Below are 20,753 nucleotides of genomic sequence, written 5' to 3'. Positions count from 1 at the left end.
TTCAGATATTCATAACATCTCGATCAGGGTGACAGCATGTGTTATACAATATGCTTACACCAAACAAAGAGAGAGAGAGAGAGAGGGGGAAAAAAATATTATATACATGCATATATATACACATACAAAGTAATATAAATGTATAATGACACCTTTAATTAGGTCACTACAGAAAGTAGCAAAAAGAGAAATATAATAATAACAATAATAATCAATATTATTATTTTATATTATTAATATTATATTATTATTATGATTATTATTATTGTCGTTGTGCTCAGACACTTTATATATATATATATATATATATATATATATATATATATATATATATATATATACACATATACATATACATACACATATACATATACATATACATATATATATATATATACACACAAACACACGTTATAAATATATAATCTCATAATATAATAATATGATTAAAAATAATTAAAAAAAATCAATTTTATTATTATTTATTAATTTGATATGCTTTTTAAAAATATATAAACATCTAAAATATAAAATCTGAATTTGTAACAATAATTATAATTATTATTATTATAGTGATCAGATATTTAATACATATTATACACATTTTAAATCTATAATAATAATAATCTCATAAAATGATTACATTAATATGATGATAATCATATCTTTAATTTGATATCTATTAATTTGAATATTAATTATTTAATTAATTTAATTTAAATTATAAAAAAACCCATTTGATTTTGTAATAATAATAATAATAATAATAATAATAATAATCATCATAATCATCATCATCATCATCGTCATTATCATTCTTGTTGTTGTTGTTGTTATTATTATAGTGCCCAGGTATTTAATATATATTATATACATTTTAAATATATAATAATCTCATAATATAATAACATTAATATGATTATTAATAATAATAATTTTAATTATTATTTATTAATTTGATATGCTTTTTTTGTAAATATTTAAATTTCTAAAATGTAAAATTAGATTGTAATAATAATAAATAAATAAATATTTATATAATAATTTCATAATATAATAACATTTATATTATGATCATAATTTTATTGTAATTAATATTAATTTTATGTTTTAAAAAAATATATATATATATAATATATATAAATATATAAACAAAACATTTGATTTTGTAATAATAATAATAATATTTATTTATTTATTTTTTTTGTGTATGTGTGTGTGTTTTTTTTTTACAACATTTCTTATACATACATTTTCATTTTTTTTTTTTTATATTTTAACAGTTACATTTTAGATGCAGTGTAGTACATCATTTTTCTTTTACCTATAATTGAATAAACTGCAAATGCAGCTATATAAAGCTTTAATTATCATCTCTTTAATTATTTAAATATATGAGAATCTGGTGAAAGGCCGTTTAAATGACAAAACAATAGAGACATTTGTTTGATAGAGAATGGCTTCCCACATTCACAAAAACACACACACAATCTGCCTGTTGGAGCGTCTAAGCATTCCTTACATGAACAACCTACACACACACACACACACACACACACTGTTGTTCCTTATCATTATGGGGACATTTCATAGGCGTAATTGTTTTTCTACTATACAAACTATATTTTCTATCCCCTTACCCTAAACCTCTCTCTCACAAAGCTACAGGCATTTTTGCAAACTCAAAATGCTTCATTCTGGATGATTTATAAGCTTGTTTCCTCATGGGGACAAAAAAAAAAAAAAAAAAAAAAAAAAAAAAAGTCTTCACAATGTCAAAACTTACTTGTATTAAAATACTTGTTGAAACATTTGGTCCTCATAATGAAGGGAACACCTGGTACACACACACACACACACAACTTATTAAGGTTTATATGAGAGGTCAGAGAGTTTGCGGCGCGATGACAGGATCTGTCCGTCTGACCCATAATGACCCATAACGCTGATCTGCATCTCATAACCGCTGAGCTTCATTCTGGCTCGAGTCCAGATCTCACATCAGTCTGTCACAGACCAGATCAAACTACTGCTGCTAACTTCAGCAGACACAAAACATACACATTTACTCCGTCTACAGGCATTTGTATAAACATTAATCAGATTTAATTACCCATAATAGCCACGATTTAATCAAAACTAAAACCTTAATAACGCATTAATGACTAGAATTAAAATAAATGTGAACTTAAATGAAACAAACCCAAGGCAACATTTGTCAACCTAATTTATGCTAATTATATGTACTAAACTGACTAAAACTGGAGAAAAATTAAAATGTACAAAAAATATAGAGAGATCATTTAGCACATAGACAAACAAAATATAAACAAAATAAATAAATACTACAAAAACATAACTACAAAAAATATGAAAATAAAAACTATGCTTTAAAAAAATTAAACACTATAATTCAAAATATAATAAAGTTTTTAAAAAATGGTTTTGCTAGGATATTGCTGTTTAATACCAACTGGCATAATATGTGATATTTGATAATAATAATAATAATAATAATAATAATAATAATAACAACAATAATATGTATTATAATTATCATATATTTAATAGTTCATTTCTAATTTATACATGTTTAATAATATGTAATTATAGTAATGATACAATAATATTTTTATTATAGTGATTAAACATTTAATATATAAAATTATAATAAATAAAAATATTTATTATTATTTTAAAATATATAAAAATATGTCAATCATATATAAATATATTATTATTATTATTATTATTATTATTATTAATTACTGTTATTATGATTAATGCTAAATACACTGGCCCAAGTAAAAAAAAATATATATATGTATAAACTTATTGAATATACAAGTATATTATTATTATTATTATCATTAATAATAATAATAATAATGATCACAATATTATGATAAATACACTAACTGGCCCAAGTAAAAAAAATCATTTAAATTGGCCCAAAAAACAATACGAAAAAAAAAAAAAAAAAAAAAAAAAAAAAAAAAAAAAAAAAAAAAAAAAAAACACGGGCAATTTCTGCAATAAACCATATATACACTCCCATCCTAAGTTTGGGAAGTTTAAGACTTTTAATGTTTTTTTGAGAATTTTCTTATGCTCATCAAAATTCCATTTATTTGATCAGAAAAAGTAATGTAAAGTTTTTTTTTTTTTTTTGGAACCTGTGATACTGTTTTTAGGATTCTTTAAAAATGTAAAAAGAACAGCATTCACTTAAAATAGAAATCCTTTCTAACAACACACACACACACACAGCAAATTCAGCAAACTGCCATAAACACAGGTCCATTCCTGTCCTCCTGCTCTCCATTATTGCGGATGTGACTCATAATCACATAAAGAAAGGAGCAGTGACAAAGACGTACTCCATCAGCCAGCAGAGCCTGCGTTTGCCAAAGCGTAATGGCCAGAAAGAAACACGCCGCCACACCTACAACACAGCGCTGCAGGCAGCAGATCAGACACGTATGGAAATACAGCTCGCCTTCTGATCCATAACTCATACGGATGGCGTTTGTGGTCGGGTTTCCATGGCAACAATCAAAGAGCGTTTTACAACGTCGCCCGAGGGAAAAGCGGCGCATCAACTTCTCCTGCCGCTTCCGGAGGATCGAGTTCAGGGAAAACAATAGCGATAAACCCTGATGACTGCATACGAGCAAACACAGATGCATTTGATGTTCTGCACGGGTTGACGTAACTAACTATTTAAGGATCAACAAGTCCTGTGTGGTTAACTGAAAGTTAGGATGCGATCGGATGTCAGCCGATCACAAAGAACGACATATCCAATGACAAAAAGACAATGAATGGCGTGGGGCTTTTGTCTGAAAAACCTGAAAAGCGAGAAAATAAGAAAAGCACAATGTTTCAGAAAGGTCACAAATGTCTTAAAGTGAGGCGAACACACTCATGATGTTTCTGATGATGAAGAATTCAATGCACCATTAGTAGAAATTAAGCCAGAAATCACAATATGGCCTATCAAATACCAAATGCTGAGATTTCATTAAATACTATCTTTTCTAACTCGTAATAAGAAGCGCTTATGAATAGACTGTCATCGGCAAAAGAGACGTTTTAAGACTCCCTGTGGTTTTCCTGCAAAATAAAAGCTTGATGGTTTAATGTTTGAGAATAAAAAAAATAAAAAATTAAGCAGTAAAATATATAAATATTTATTGTGTTGTACTGTAAAATACAATTATTATTATTTCTCTTAATGTAATAGTAATATTTCTGATTAATAATTCAATTTAATATTCATTCAATAAAATAATCTAATGCAATCATTTAATTAGATAATTTTATTATTATTATTTAGTATACATAAAAACAACAACAACAATTCTAATAATTAAATGGGTTTATTGTAAAAAAAAAAAAAAATATATATATATATATATATATATATATAGAATTGTACAGTTGTACTGTAAATTTATTATTATTATTAATGTAATAGTAATATTTGTAAAATAGTAAAAAAATAATTGGTTTAATGTTTGAGAATGAAGCAATTAAAACAGTAAATATATAAATATTTATAAGTATTGTACTGTAAAATACAACTCTTATTATTAGATTATTTATTATAATTATTATATTATACTTGTATTATAATATATAAACACTCTTTTCTATATATATATATATATATATATATATATATACATATATATATATAAAGCATTATTATTTGATTATATTGTCATTATATAATTATTACTGTTATGTTGTAATATTGATATGCATTCTTAATACAATAGCAATAGTTCTTCGTTATTTGTCATATTTTGTGGTAGTAATAATCATAATGAAACAACATATTACTATAACAACAAGAACAATAATAATAATAATATTATATTATATTTTTATATCTTATATATCATTATACTATTAATAATTCAAGTTATAATTCTATTATTATTATTATTATTATTATTATAATATACAACAACAACAGCTAATAATAATAATAATAATAATAATAATAATAAAAAAGTTATCATCATTGATACTGATGAAACTTTTCACAGTTCAGTCACAATTGTTAATCAGAAAAATTGCAATTTTTCTCCTCAAATCATAATGAGAAGGATGGTGAATAAATGTGAGTAAGCAAACAGATACACACAGACGTTGTGAGCTCTCACCTTACACTTCATCATGTCCTGGACGCGCTCTGACATGGACTGACCCGCCTTGGGCCGCACGAGGATGTAGAGGGCGTTGACGTCCGGACAGGAGCGCAGAAGTTTTTCCACCAGCACCTTCCCCATGAAGCCCGTGGCTCCCGTGATCAGCACGTTCTTCCCCGCGTACCACTCCGAGATCGAGGCCATGATGACGGTGAGAGACGAGCGCCGATCCTCCTGAACACTGACAGAGAGAGAGACAGAGAGAGAGAGAGAGAGAGAGAGAGAGGAGGATGAGCCGCCGATTCACCTGATTTACCAGTCAAAACATGCCAAACACACTCAGTTTCCTCTCAAAGGACGCTCTGTCAGCTGGGAAAATAATACAGTGTTTCCTCATGACACATTTAGACTCTAATAAAGACCAACCAAAATGAGATTTGACCCTTTTCTAAGCTCCGCCTTTTATAGTTACTGTTTATGGTTTCAGAGGTGTTCAGAGTGAATTGTAATATGTTGCTAGGTGGTTTCTTACAAGCTCTCAGATCCAACAGATGAAAATCGTGTGTCTGATCACTTGAAGTAACTGCACACACACTGAACGTTAACACTTACTGCTGCTGTTTGTTTAACACTTGCATGAGTAATAATTTGAGGGATGTTTGACTTGGCAAATAGTGTTCATAAAGCACGAGTAGGTGCGTCTGAATGTTTATCCTGGAGTCACCGTGTTTGTCCAGTTTCATCAATGACATACACTTGAAAAGAAATAGAAAATACAGCTTATATTCTCTCTTCAGCCACTATTACAAAAATCAGTAAGACAAGACAACATTACGCAAGACATTTTTCTGTTATATACTGAAAATATTGTATGTAATTAATGTAAAATTATTATTTTATATTTTAAATATTACAAATATGTAATACTGCTTAGATAATGTGCTATATATAAAAAATAAAAATGACAAAAACAGAAATACCCCCCTCAAAAATAAAACATTAATTCAAAATATGAATAAAAAAGGATATTACTACCTCAAAGATACTTACACTGAAAATTTAAATAAAACCTACATTAAAACTAAAATAAAATAAATCTATATAAAATGTATAAATAAAATAAAAAAATTGACTAATTAAAATGAAAACTGAATATAAAGCTAATTGTAAATATTAATAAAACTATACTGTTTCAATGATACTAAAATTGAAAACTGAAATAAAACCCACATTAAAACTGAAATAGAATTAATAAAACTATATACACATTTATAAAATAAACAATAAAAACACACACCTGTCTATAATAATATGCCTGTGTATAATAACGATAATACAGTTAGTAAATAAATACAAAATTAAATAAATATAACCACATAATAACAATAATATGATTAATATCGATTATATAAACAGTTACAATTTCCTTCCTCCATAAGTAATAGATTTAATTATTTTTAGGTAAAGTTATGGATTTATGCACAGAAATACAACCCTTAAAAACTACCATCGTCAACAAATCAGAACAAAATAAAGTAGATATTTTTAAATAGAAATATATAGACCATTTCGCTAGATGTAAACAAACTGGTCTCGATACACTTCCTGTTTCTTTTTTTTTTTTTTACTTTACACAAACATCACAAAAAAATACAACCAACATAACATTTGACTGGATGAAAATGTTACATTAGCACCTTTAAGATGTATTTGTATATGTGAAATAAAAAAAAATAAAAAGCAAAAAAACAGGAAGCGCTTCTGGACCAGTGTTGTTTACATCTAGCGAAATGGTCTATATATTAAATAAATACATTTTAATTTATTTAAAAAATGTCCTAATATTTCCTAGAGTGTTAGCAATATTGGTATCAAATATAAAAATATTTAACAAATATATAAAATACAGTCTTTATGTTGTTTCTACATTAATTTGAGGATTAGATGTGAAATTATTGCAATATAAAGCAGATTTAAAGACTTTAATGTTAGGTGGGATTAATCGCGGTTAATCACCATTAATTAATATTATATATATATATATATATATATATATATATATATATATATATATAGATAGATAGATAGATAGATATAGATATATATAGATACATAAAACTGAAATGTTTTTAAATTATGTTACCTGACATAACATCTTTAACAGCCCTACAAATAAATAAATAAATAAATGCACACATACGTACATATATACGTATATATACTTAAACTGCAGCTACAAAAACTAGTAGTAGAGTGAAAACTACTCAAAACTGGAATGACAAATCTGAAAAGGTAAAGTATACTGAAGCAGCAGTATCCCGTGAAGGCAGTCTGTTGTAGTTTATTGCTCTTGTTGCTCTGGTTTTAGGAGAGTGAAGTAAATCAAGTCCTGTGGCAGCAATATATGACTCATTACACTCTCTGCCAGCTGTTACATCACTGATACGAGTCCCGGCGCTTCAGACGTATTCTCATCTGTCCTCTGTGATCTCCTCCGTCCCCAACAGGATCACACGGGATACTGGGAACACGACTGATGGGAACGAGGAGAGGACGAATGGCTGCAGGTCACAGAGGATTAACACCTGAAAACCCTCTGAATGAATGTAACGCTGCACACACACACACACACACACACACACACACACACACTCACACACTCACATTCCTCTCCGGTCACAGGCACTCCACACGCTTAAAGACTGACATCAGACAGAGCAGCAACAACTGAAGGCAAACCTTCTTATCAGGAAACCGATGAACTTTACAGCTGCTTAAGTTTGAGTTAGTTCAGGTCAATTAATTTAATTGGACTATAAATACATAAATTAATTCTATTGGATCTTATTTAATAAATATAGAAAAAAAATCTATAAAATAAAATATATGAAATAAATTATATACAATAAAAATAATAAATATAAATAAATATACTATTTATTTAAATATTTAAACAAATATACAAATATGTAAATATATTAATAAATATATTATTTGTTTAAAACATGTATAAAACTAACCATACAAACATACATACATATATATTGTCCATATCGTGTCTTAAATGCCAATTACCCAGTTATAACTTTAATATGACAGAGTTACTGTTTAAACAGGTAACTGCTATGGAAAGTCACTTTTAATTTCGGTTTTCAAACATTTTAAGTGAACTGAGTAAACATGAACAAAAAATATTGTGTGCATTAAATTTTCCTATACCAAGTTTGGGAATAAGGGAGTCTCACCAAGGCTGCATTTACTTGATCAAAAAATACAATAAAAGTATAAAATATTATTACAATTTAAAACAACTTTTCTATGTGAATATATGTCAAAATGTAACTTATTCAAGTGATGCAATGCTGAATTTTCAGCATCATTACTCCAGACTTCACTGTCACGTGATATTTCAGAAATCATTCTAATATGCTGATTTGCTGCTCAGAAAACATTTTTGATTATTATCAATGTTGAAAACAGTTGTGCTGCTTAATATTTCTGTGGAAACTGTGATACATTTTATTTTTCAGGATTTTTTGATGAATAATAGGTTCAAAAGAACAGCATTTAAAAAATAATAATAATAATCTTTTGTAACATCGCGAATGTTTTTACTGTCACTTTTGATCATTTTAATGCATCTTTGACGAATAAAAGTATTCTTTTGTTTTGCTCACATCAGTGTTTTCACAAAGAAGTTCATGTTTTGAATAACAACTTCATCACATTTGATTTTTGGAACATAGTTTTGAAAGTATAGAAGTACACGAGTTCCTCCTGACTGTTTCTAAAGGTTTACTCTGTTTTCAGGTATAAAGCGTGCGAGATTTGCTTCCTCAACTGACCGTTAGAGCCTGAAGCAGCTTTGAACAGCAGTAAACACAACATCCTCTTTCCTGTATGGACACAGAAGCTCTGATGTTTGAGGAGGAGCGTCTCCAGATGCCTCAAGTTCACCCTATTTTTGCATAAGGCACTATTTTGAAGAGCTTTAGGCAAATGCACATTTGGCAGCTTTCAATGTCACACAGAGGCTGAGGAGGAAAGCGTTTACTGAAGTACATGACGCTCGCATTGTTTTTACATCAACTCTCCAGAGCTGCTCTGAATACATTTTACCATTTCATTTGAGAAAAAAACTGCTGTCATATCATACCACATATGTGACCCTGGACCACAAAACTAGTCATAAGGGTCAACCATACACTATATACTGAAAGCTGAATAAATATGCTTTGATGCAAAAAAAAATCTAAATATTGAGTAAATCACCTTTAAAGTTGTCCAAATGAAGTTCTAAGCAATGCATATTACTAATCAAAAAATTAAGTTTGATATATTTACTGTAGGAATTTTATAAAATATATCTTCATGGAACATGATCTTTACTTAATTTCCTAATGATTTTTGGCATAAAAGAAAAATCTGTAATTTTGACCCATACAATGTACTTTTGGCTATTGCTACAAATATACCCGTGCTACTTATGACCGGTTTTGTGGTCCAGGGTCACATATATGCACAAAAACGTAAAGGTTTTCACAGCAACCCCTCAAAATAAAAGTTTAAAAATAAGTTTGAAGTTTGAAGATGCTGTGGCAGAAATGTATTACTGTTGTACTGTATAATGTACTGTAATGTCTGTAATGTTTTAATTCCTGAAAAATGTAATTCCTGAAAAAATAAATAAATAAATCATAGGGTGTTTAATTAATTATTAAATGTTGTTTTTATGAATTTATTTAAAAGCTCTCATAAAACATGCTTTTTGATAAGATTTGATTAATTAATTAATTAATTAATTAAACTAATAAAGTGGAATCCAGAAAAATTAAAATGGGAAACACAGAATTTGGGAAAAATAAAATAGGAGTTAAGAATTTTTTTTTTTTTTTTTTTTTTTTTTTTAAGATTTTGCAAGTTCCTAAAAAAAAAAAAACTGTTAATCTTACTGTTGTTAAATTTAATTAAATTAATGATTTCAATTAATTAGACATGCTTTTAATAAAACTTAATTTAACCATTAAAATGTAAATAAATGGAATTTTATAAACAAAATAAACAAATAAAAATGGAATTTAAAACAAACAGAATTTGAAAATTCTGAATTAATACAGCCTTTAAGTTTTGATACTAAGCTTTTGTGCAATTTTGCTCAAATTCTTTGAATTGCAATGCACTAAATACACCTTCCTGTAATTCCAGTTCAGCTTCCTAAAGGTTCTATTCAAATTCCACCTTGTGCATTTCAAAGGAAGCCAATATTCTAATCCTGACACACATACACACACAGACCTCAGCTCTGGTATCAGCAGTTCTCAGTAGGTTCACCACCACCCAGAAAGCAAACGGGTGACCCGTGGACCCTTAACGCACATGAACACGGCTATGAACACATGTCAGCTACACCACTGATTTATTATGCAGTGCCAGATACGAGCTATATTCCAGCTGCGATCTGATCCAGTCCTGATACAATACACCACAACAAAGTCCGCTTTAATTTGGGCTTGAATTACAGGAAGTGTGGACGAGAGCAACATTATCTGCTGAGAAGCGTCTGTTTCAGCCTCCCTTCCAAGAAAGAAGAAACAAACACGATGCAACCCAACAAACAATCACTCTCGCCCACCAAAAGCACCTCAGCACAGCCCGTCTAGGCTTATAAAAGACACTGAGCTTGAAAAAAAGCAAAAAACAAGAATGAATCCACAGGAAACCATCTACCCAAACAGGAAGAGGGTTTCAGATCTATTGAGATACTTTACCATTTAGAGGTTTGGTTTACTTTTATTCAGCAAGGATGCATTCAATTGATCAAAAGTAACTGTTAGGACAACAAATGCTGTTCATTTATAAATCAGCATATTAGAATGATTTCTGAAGGATCATGTGACACTGAAGACTGGAGTAATGATGCTGAAAATTTAGATTTGATCACAGGAATAAATTAAAGTTTACTACATATTGCAACTGAAAGCAGGAATTTAAGCTGTAAAAATATTTTGTAATTTTTCGGTATTTTTGACCAAATAAATGCAGCCTTGGTGAGCAAAAGAGACTCTTTTTAAATATATTTTAAAATTTTACTGCCCCCAGACTTGAAATGGAGGGGAAGATAATGCGAGATGCAAGAACAGCAGAAAACAAAGACTAGAAAAATGTGAAGAATTCTGCACATCTCACACTACTGGTCTGAACTTGTGAAGGTGAAATAAATGTAAATGTCCCATGAACCTGCAGGACCAGTTCAGAGGATTTCACCAGTAGACCGAGGTGATTCCTGACACCCGTCACCTACCCGAGATCATTTTCATGGCATTATAATGTGTGTCTAAATATACTGTATGAAATATCAACTTGCCATTTTCAAACATGGAAATTATATTCATTTGTTTTATCATGATATGATAAAGTAAACAATGAAAAAGCACTTTCGTGAGCAGATGCCATTTTTGTCATGCAATTAAACTGAACTGAATTAAATGAAATTAAATGTTTGTATTTAATTTCAATTAAATACAACAGACAGAAAGTACAAAGTACATTCAGAACTACAGTGATATAAATAAACTATATAAATATGTTTAAAGTATAAAAGTATTTCAAGGGACTGAAATTAATAGGCTAAAATGATAGTGAAAGATTATGAGTAATTTTAGACAAATGCATTTACATTGTGACTGTGCCCCAGATGCAATCAACAGGAACTGTCTCTGTTAAGGTGTGAACCAAATGGTCCATACATTTAGAATAACAAAGAAACAGCATTTCTCAGAAACTTCTTGTAGATTGCAGGATCTCCAGCGGGAGGTCCTGACAGTATCTATTGTTTCTAGCCATTTGTCTTTAGGTATAAAGTTCTGTCTCAAAGACAGAACTATGGGAGAAGCTATGGAGAAGCTATGCAGAAGCTATAAAGAACTTAGGAAGAAACTAGGAAGAAGCTTGGACCCTTACATGGGTTAAGATCTAGAAGACGGCTATGCTACACAACTTTCTTCAATAAACTCTTTTCCCCTGAACTTTGGTCAAGCTTACTTATTTTATGTATTAGAGAAATCGAATACATATGGCGAGCCATCCAAACCACTGGTCAACCGAATACAGCAAAATCTAACAATAGAAATGCATTAACTGTTTTCTTCTTGTCTGAATCAGTTATTGTAGTTAACTAAAACTGAAACTAAAATTAATATCATAAAAAACTGTTACTTGAAACAAAATAAACATTAACTAAAATAAAATGTATAAACCCAACCCAACAATGGTAGTAAAATAACACTGGTCCAAATTAACAATACATTGATAAACATTTGAATCTTTTGTTCAAGAAACAAAGTTTTACATGAGATCAAAGTCAAAACAAATGAAACAATGTTTCAGCAAAAATCCCACCTAAGGAACAAATCAATATCCTTTTTAAATGTATCAACAAAATGACTGACTGTCAGAACTTTAGAACTTTATTGCGCTCCAAGACGTGACATCATTTTGGAGGGAAATCGCAAGTAAGCAAATAGCAGCAATGGAATTGATTGAATAAAGTCTGCTATACACTTTATACAGTAATAAATTAATAACACAAACATATTCATTTTTTATAAGTTCAAGAGTTCAAAAGGTTCTGATCTAATAGTACTCATAGTAGGCATGTTGATTTACTGCCATTAGTCACATTACAGCACTGAGTATGTGTGTGTGTGTGTGTGTGTGTGTGTGTATGTGGGTTCATTGATTTGCCCTACATCATCTGAACATCCTCTGGGAGCACTGAGAGCAGATTGCTAACAACATCATTAGCTAATGCATCACTCCAACACTCACTGCTCAATGTACATGAAGAGACGGCCAATAATGGCATCTCATTAGAACAACACACTTTAAACTCAGGCGCAATAAATCCACCTTTATCAGAGGGGTTTGCTATTACTGTCCGTCATATTCCAGAAGATATAAACTACCCAGAACACTTCAGCAACTGCACAGCAATGACCCACAACAGATGACTTATGCACGTAAATGTATGTAAAATGTTTTCGTGCATCTTAAAATATGCAAAATGCCGCCATTTTTGTGCACTAATCAGTATGTTTTTTCATGCACTAATCTTAAAGTACGCAAAAATATTGATTTTGTGCACTAATCTTAACGTATGTAGAATTATGATGTTTTTGTGCACTAATCAGTATGTAAAATGTTTCTGGCACTGAGCTTAAAGTCTGTAAAAACATTTTTGTGCACCAATCAGTATGTAAAATGTTTTCATGCACTAATCTTAAAGTGTGTCTTGAAGTGTGCAAAATAATGACATTTTTGTGCACTAATCATCAGTATGTAACGTTGTTTTCATACAGTCACAATGTAAATGTAAAATATTGATTTTGTGCACAAATCAGTATATAAAATGTTTTCATGCACTAACCTTAAAGTATGCAAAATACTGCCATTTCTGTGCACTAATCAGCATGTAAAATGTTTTCATGCACTAATTTTAAAAAGTTTAAAAATACTGTTTTTGTGCACTAATCTTAAAGTTTGTAAAATAATGCCATTTTTGTGTACTAATCAGTATGTGAAATATTTTTACTTCATCCACTAATCTAAGTATGTAAAAATACTGATTTTGTGCACTAATCAGTATGCAAAATGTTTTAGTGCACTAATCTTAAAGTGTGTTAAAATGCTGTTTTTGTGCACTAATCAGTAAGTAAAAAGGTTTTCGTGCACTAACCTTAAAGTATGTAAAATAATGCAATTTTTCTGCACTATTCAGTATGTAAAATGTTTTTCATGCACTAATCTTAAAGTATGTAAAAATATTGATTTTGTGCACTAATCAGTATCGAAAATGTTTTCGTGCACTAATCCTAAAGTATTTAATCGTATATAATGTAAACATTCTCATGCACTAATCAAAGTATGTAAAAATGTTGTTTTCATGCACTAATCAGTACATAAAATGCTTTTGTGCACTAATCCCAAAGTATGTAAACATGTTCTTATGCACTAATCTTAAAGTATGTAAAGAGTTGCTTTCTTGTGCACTAATCTTTAAGCGTCTAAAATGTTTTCATGCACTAATGCACTCAAAGTATACAAAATGTTTTGGGCCACTAATCTTAAAGAACATAAAAATGTTGCTTTCGTGCACTAATCAGTAGGTACGAATTTAGTTTTCGTGTTCTAATCGTAAAGTACAGTGATGAGCGGTCCTAAATCCTCTCTAAAAAGGAACCACCTTCACGACACACCAAAGGAAATTGCACAACATCCTCGATTCACAGCGCAGCCTCACCCAACCACTGTAAACAGACAGACATCAGAGAATGCAGCACTTCAAGATGCCTCCAGACATGAAAGTCAAACAAACAAAGAAACACAGTCACCTAAGGCTACAGACAAGCGTTTGTCTTACAAATGCTCTCTATACCACCACTGCCATGTCCTGAGGTCACTATAAAGAGAGTTACTGGAAATCAGACATGCTCTTATTAATCAAAATCATTAAATCCTGAAGCATTTTAGCACAATCACACACTAAGGAGGAAACTGGCCCAGATCCAGAAGAGTGAGCATGACTGTTTGAGGCTATGGATTTATTGTGTTACATGGAAACATGCACATTCATCACTTTTATGAAGTAACATTTTTTTTTTTTTTTTTACAACAAACTGAAGCATATGTGGTATATGGGACACTCACAAAAATACCTTGCTTTGCTAAGCATACTCAGTGTATATATATGTATATAAAATTACAGCAGAACTAACTTATCAGACATTTTATTATTTTTGTACTTTAACCAATGTGACTTGTGAGTTTATCCTCATGATCCACATAATAAAGCAGGTTAAAAGTCCTATAATTGAAGGAGGGATTTAACTTCTCAGGGTTTCTTCAGAAAAAGAAAACATTTAGCTGAATGAACGAATGATTGAATGGCTACTTTCTATAAACAGATCAATAATTTACCTGTTTAACAGGGCAGGAATGGATTGCTAGTCGTAGCGTTTCTGTCAGACGTGGTTCTGGCTAATTAGGCCTGTATTATAAATAGCAGTTTCAAGTCACATTAATTATAGCCCAGTCCAGAGGGAAATACACAGTTAAAATGACTACAAAATCTATTATGAGTAAAAAGAGAACATGAGAACTGTGCAATGTAAATATAGAAGCTGCCGCACGAGCGCTACGATAAAACTAGGGCTGGATTTACGTCCTCAGCTAATAACTACAGGCCATAAAGGTTTGAACTTACTGGAGGAACAAAATAAGCTCTTTTATTTTCATGTAAATAAGATTATAATTTTTAATTCATATTTTAATTAGTTTTTGTTGTTGTTTTTTACATTTTAAATATATTTTTTATTTTAGTTTTATTTGTAATTAGTTAACTTTATAGTTTACTTCAGGCTTTAGTAGTTTGTGTGTTTTTGTCTTTTTAAAATATTTCTATATAGCTATTTTTTCAGTTTGTTATTTAGTTCAAATAAAATTAAATAAATGTTGCAAAACTTTTTTTTTTTAAATAGCTATTTTTTTATATTACATTTTATTTCTGTTATGGTTTTAGTGTTAATTTTAGTTAATTAATTAATTATAATAACCCTGGTTATATGTCATTTTAATAGTTTGTACTAATATTTTGAATGAGTTTTATATATATATTAATAAATGTTGCAAAAGGTCTTTTTGAATAAAGATATTGTTATTTCAGTTATGGTTTTAGTTTTATTTTAGTTTTAGTTAACTATAATAACCCTGGTTCAAGTATCATTTAAATAATTTGCATTAATGTTTACATTTTTTATAGTTATATTTTAGTTTTTATTTAATTTTAGCTTAATTTTTAGTTTTTTTTTTTTTTTTTTTTTTAATGGAGATTATGCCTTGACAACTAGCTAAAATAAAATAACATTTTTTTTTTTTTTGAATATTAGATTTTATTTCTGTTATGGATTTAGTTTTAATTAATTATAATAATCCTGGTTAAAATGTCATTTTAGTAGTTTGTATTAATATTTTGAATAAGTGTTTTTTTTTTTTTTTTTTTTTTTTTTTTTTATGGTTTTCATTTTAAATAGTTAACTATAACAACCCTGGTTCAAGTTTAGGTTTTAGTCTTTGATTCGGTGTAAACGAATGCCAAATCTGACCTGCTCTGCTCGTGTCAGCTATGCATAAACATCAGCACATATTGTGACACCATCTTCAATGTGTAAATGCAAGATTTACATCTGGTTTGTTGAATTACATGTGTGTTTTAACTGTGAATACCGCAGATCAATGTGTGTAAATATGCCGCTCCTCCGTTTGCCCCCTCATTCGCTCTCAGTGTGACCCAAGAAGGCCTGCTGATCATCAAACCAGCGCTAATCTCAACATCCTCGCCTTCAGCTCTCGTACTGATCTCGCGCTGTCGGAGTGTGATCGGATAGAGCGCACAGATCAAACTAAAGGTCACAGATACATCTATTCATCAACAAACATGTGCATTAGTACCAGGCCTAGTTTAAAATCTCCCTCCACGCAACACTGATTGACTGCAAATGACATGAGCAACAGGTGGATTGCATAAACGCGGCTCACTATCTGTCTGCAGATGGCCCTGTCTGTCTGTCTATCTGTCTGTCTCCGGCAGTATCAGTATCAAGGTCCAGATAAGGTCCAGCTGTCATATTAAGCTCTGTATGGTTGCAAAGAGTTACGCACATGCTGTGACTGTATGAACCCGCTGGCATGTCTCTACTGTACTTCAGCTCTATATATAGTGATATGTGAGAGAGTATGTTGTTGAATATTGAACAGTCACTGTTTAATGTTGTTACTGTTGCAAATGTGCCTTGAGGCATCAACTAAAGTATAAGAAATTACTCGTGTAATATACTGTACATTAACCTCTGACTAAACCTTTCAAAAACATGTCCACCCCGAAGCCCTAGTTAACAGTGAACCTTCTCAGAGCATTCTAGGAAGGTTATGAACAAATGTGACCCTGGACCACAAAACCAGTCATAAGTAGCATGGGTATATTTGTATCAATAGCCAAAAGTACACTGTATGGGCCAAAATGATTGATTTTTCTTTTATGCCAAAAATCATTAGGATAAAAAGTAAAGATCATGTTCCATGAAGATATCTTGTGAATTTCCTATCATATGTATATGACTTTTTGATTAGTAATATGCGTCACTAAGACCTTCATTTAGACAACTTTAAAGGTGATTTTCTCAATTTTTTGATTTTTTTGCACCCTCAGATTCCAATTTTTCAAACAGTTGTATCACGGTCAAAAAATGTTCTATCCTAACAAACCATGCATTGACGTAAAGCTCATTTATTCAGCTTTCAGATGATGCATACATCTCAATTTAAAAAACAAAAAGACCCTTATGACCGCTTTTCCGGTCCCTGGTGGTCCAAAAAACAAATATTAGCAAAAAACATTATACATCATTGATGGAACATTCTTTCCTGAAATGTTGGCTGGACGTTCATATAATGTTTTTAAATTGTTACTACTTGTTTTAGAATCTTCAGAGAACATTCAAAAGTAACATTCCCATAATGATACAACAATGTACAGAAACATTCAAAAAACTGGACGTTTTGAAATAACAGTTTTTATAACTTAGTGGGAATGTTAGCAAAACATTGTTGGAACACATTTTGTTAGCTGAGACTACTGAGCAAAAAAATGATTGTTTGGCACTGAAACAATTAATGAATCTTAAGAAGATTGCAGAGTCAGGGATGAATTACAACCCGGAAAAGATTCGCGCTCAAGTGCAACAATGTAGCAAGAATGATTCGATCGCGCCAAACCTCAACAGTTCAAGAATCATCTGTGCTACACTGTAACATTTGAACTGAAGCTTTGGCGCCGCGCGCTCACGCGTTCTTTCTGCTTCACCCGCCACGGCAGCTCACATTTAAACACTTGATGTGACAAGAAAACACAGTAAGAAACATCACTAGGGTTATTTAGTGACAGCGGCGTGGCCGCTGATGACGCGTCCGTTTCGGCAGCGACAGACCCGCGTCGCAAGCCGCTGCCCCGCGCACAGAACGTGTTCGAGTGTTCAAAATCAGCTAGGACTGAGCGCTTTGATGTTCAAAGTTGTACTTATTGCCACACCATCTTAAAACGCATCGGTAAAAGACGCCAGTATGACGCACCGCAAATGGAACGCAACAAAAACGCGTCCACCCGTATACAGGAGGTTTGAGAGCTGCTCCGGGTCATAAGGTAGATTTTACATCCTTCACCCTTCAAGAATCCACACCCTCAATCGTTTTTCAAAGCACATGTGAACGCATCCAGACCGTCATGATTAAACACACTGAGCACATTCTCTTCCTCAAGGATGCGTCAACAAACCGCGACGCGTTTTCTCTCATAACGGTCCATCCGGGATTGAAATGTGAGGATACATTTGGCTCCTGAAACAGAAGAAAGCAGAAAATGTCGCCTTACCTTGGTCATAAATCACGCCGGGTGAAGATGTTCCGAACCGCAGCAGCGCGTCCCTCTCTCTCCCTCTCGCGTGCGCGCGCTCCACAGAGCTGCAGTGAACGCGCCTCTGGCGCAGCGCTGATGGAGACGCAAGCGTGTGTGTGTGTGTGTGTGTGAACTGGGTGTGACTCCACACAGATCCATTCAATACACTTTCTGCACGAAAACTAAGTGTGCCTATGCACTTCCTCATTCAGGACTAGTCAGTTTTAATGTTCTTACTAGCTATTCGAAATCACTGCTGGAGAAAATTCCATACGCTTTCATTACTGACAGAAAATACACATTGAAAGCTGAAACAGACACTAAATGCCTTGAAGGATGCCTTGGTGAAATAATTCATATGTCTTAAGTACTCAACAGCACACCTGAGTATAAAAAATGGCATAACTCAGACTGTCCATTAATAATTTGTTCTTAATGTTCGAGGATTTGAGTTGTACCTCTCTAGGAAATAGTGTCTGCTCTTTTCTTCAACGCAGAAGTAAGCCTATGGGTGAGACTTCCGATTCATTATTCCACTATAACGAGAAGAAGAATATCGTGCAGTAAACAGTAAAACTGTTTGCACTACAAAGCAGTGTGCTCATAATTAAGATAATACATTTAAACAATGTTATGTTATAGCTGTTTTGTACAGCTAAAAATAGATCCATACAATTTACAAGTGGCCACGCCCACTCTTACCGGAAGAAAAAGGTGGATAGGAATGTTAGTTTGGAATTTTCTCCGAAAACATTTAAAAAACGTTTAAGATAAAAACTGTGAATGAAGTATACATGTCTATTGAATGTTCCATTAATGTAAAGAAACTTGGCAGAAAGTTCTGAGGACATTCCCTGTTAGTAGTGAAGTTACTGAATGTGAACGTATCATAAACGTCATAAAGCGCGATGATTAACAGATATACTGGTGGAACATATTTTGCAGTGTACACATTTTTGATTTTATCTAAAAACTATCTGCTGTCACAGTGTTCTTTCCATTACGTTTTCAGCAAGCCAAACAATCTGAGATAAAGTGAGAAACGGAATACACATTATGCAAAACACCTGCATGATAGTCACAGTGGAATTCCAAACAGCATGACGAAAAACAAACTGGATGGGTGAGGACACCACGTTTAAAAAAAACACCTTATTGAGCTACTGACAATAGAAACGGACCATTTAGTTAATATAATGCATACTCGAACAATACTGACGCTATAAAAAGATGTTAAATAGTCATCTTAGTTATTACTTATCTCATAATCATACCAGAACCAAAGCCTTTAATCTAGAGCACTTTATTTACATGGTCAGGAAACGTTCTGAGAACGGTTTTCTCAATGTTCCAGAAATGTTAATATAACGTTAGTTCAAAGTTTTCCAGTCTTTAGGAATGTTGTCAAAACGTTTGCACAAATATAGTACTTCCACATCGTTCATGGTGTTTCTGAAATGTCTGGCAAGGTCCTCTCAAAGTTATGTTCTAGTAAAGTTCATAGAACATTTGTTCAAAGTTATTATGACATTGTTCATGTAACATTTATCTTGTTTTAGAACATTCCTTAAGTTTTTTAACATTCCCATAAAAAAATGCAGTGTTCAGAGAACATTCCAAAATAATGCTTTCATAACCTAATTGGAACATTTGTTAGTTGGGAAGGTTCTTTGCTGTACAAACAAGGTCAACTGTGTCCTTCAGAATGAGGGCGTTTAATTCTAGATGATCTTCTACAGACGAACACGCCTGCGCTGTTACTGTAAGGAAGCACACTCGCTGTGATCACAGCAGACAAAAACCAGATTACATGAAGATATCTGACCTCCATACCAGCACAGACCTGTTACTGCAGGCCCAGTTTCTAGGAATATATAGAGCTAGATTGTTTCTAGACCTGCACATCATCGCATAATGAACCATAATAATGAGCAAATGTGCTCATCAACATTCGTAAATACATTAAGTGCAAGGATGGACGCCTATTTTTGTCCGTTTACTCAAAGCGTAATTATAGCAGAGAAACATTATCTCAATAACCACCCATATTTTCATGACACCCTCAGCCTGCTTCCTTAAACCAACCCACT

General features: G+C 31.5%; 1 protein-coding gene across 2 annotated transcripts in view; it reads right to left on the bottom strand.

The window, feature by feature from the left end:
- si:dkey-97m3.1 (fatty acyl-CoA reductase 1) overlaps positions 1-18,784 on the bottom strand; it is a 37,584-nt gene extending 18,800 nt beyond the window's left edge. The window contains exons 1-2 of one of the 2 annotated variants that reach the window (XM_051107697.1): positions 18,640-18,784; positions 5,175-5,400 (exon numbers count right to left, since the gene is read on the bottom strand). In XM_051107697.1, the coding sequence (XP_050963654.1) occupies positions 5,175-5,363 (189 nt within the window). In that variant the 5' untranslated portion in view covers positions 5,364-5,400; positions 18,640-18,784. Of the gene's footprint in view, positions 1-5,174; positions 5,401-18,639 lie in introns of those variants that run through there. The other variant, XM_051107699.1, reaches the window with a different exon arrangement.
- Positions 18,785-20,753: the final 1,969 nt, after the last annotated feature.

The sequence above is a fragment of the Labeo rohita genome, chromosome 4 (genome assembly GCF_022985175.1).
Source record: "Labeo rohita strain BAU-BD-2019 chromosome 4, IGBB_LRoh.1.0, whole genome shotgun sequence".
NCBI lineage: Eukaryota > Metazoa > Chordata > Actinopteri > Cypriniformes > Cyprinidae > Labeo > Labeo rohita.
This window is presented reverse-complemented; position numbering and strand designations above follow the sequence as displayed.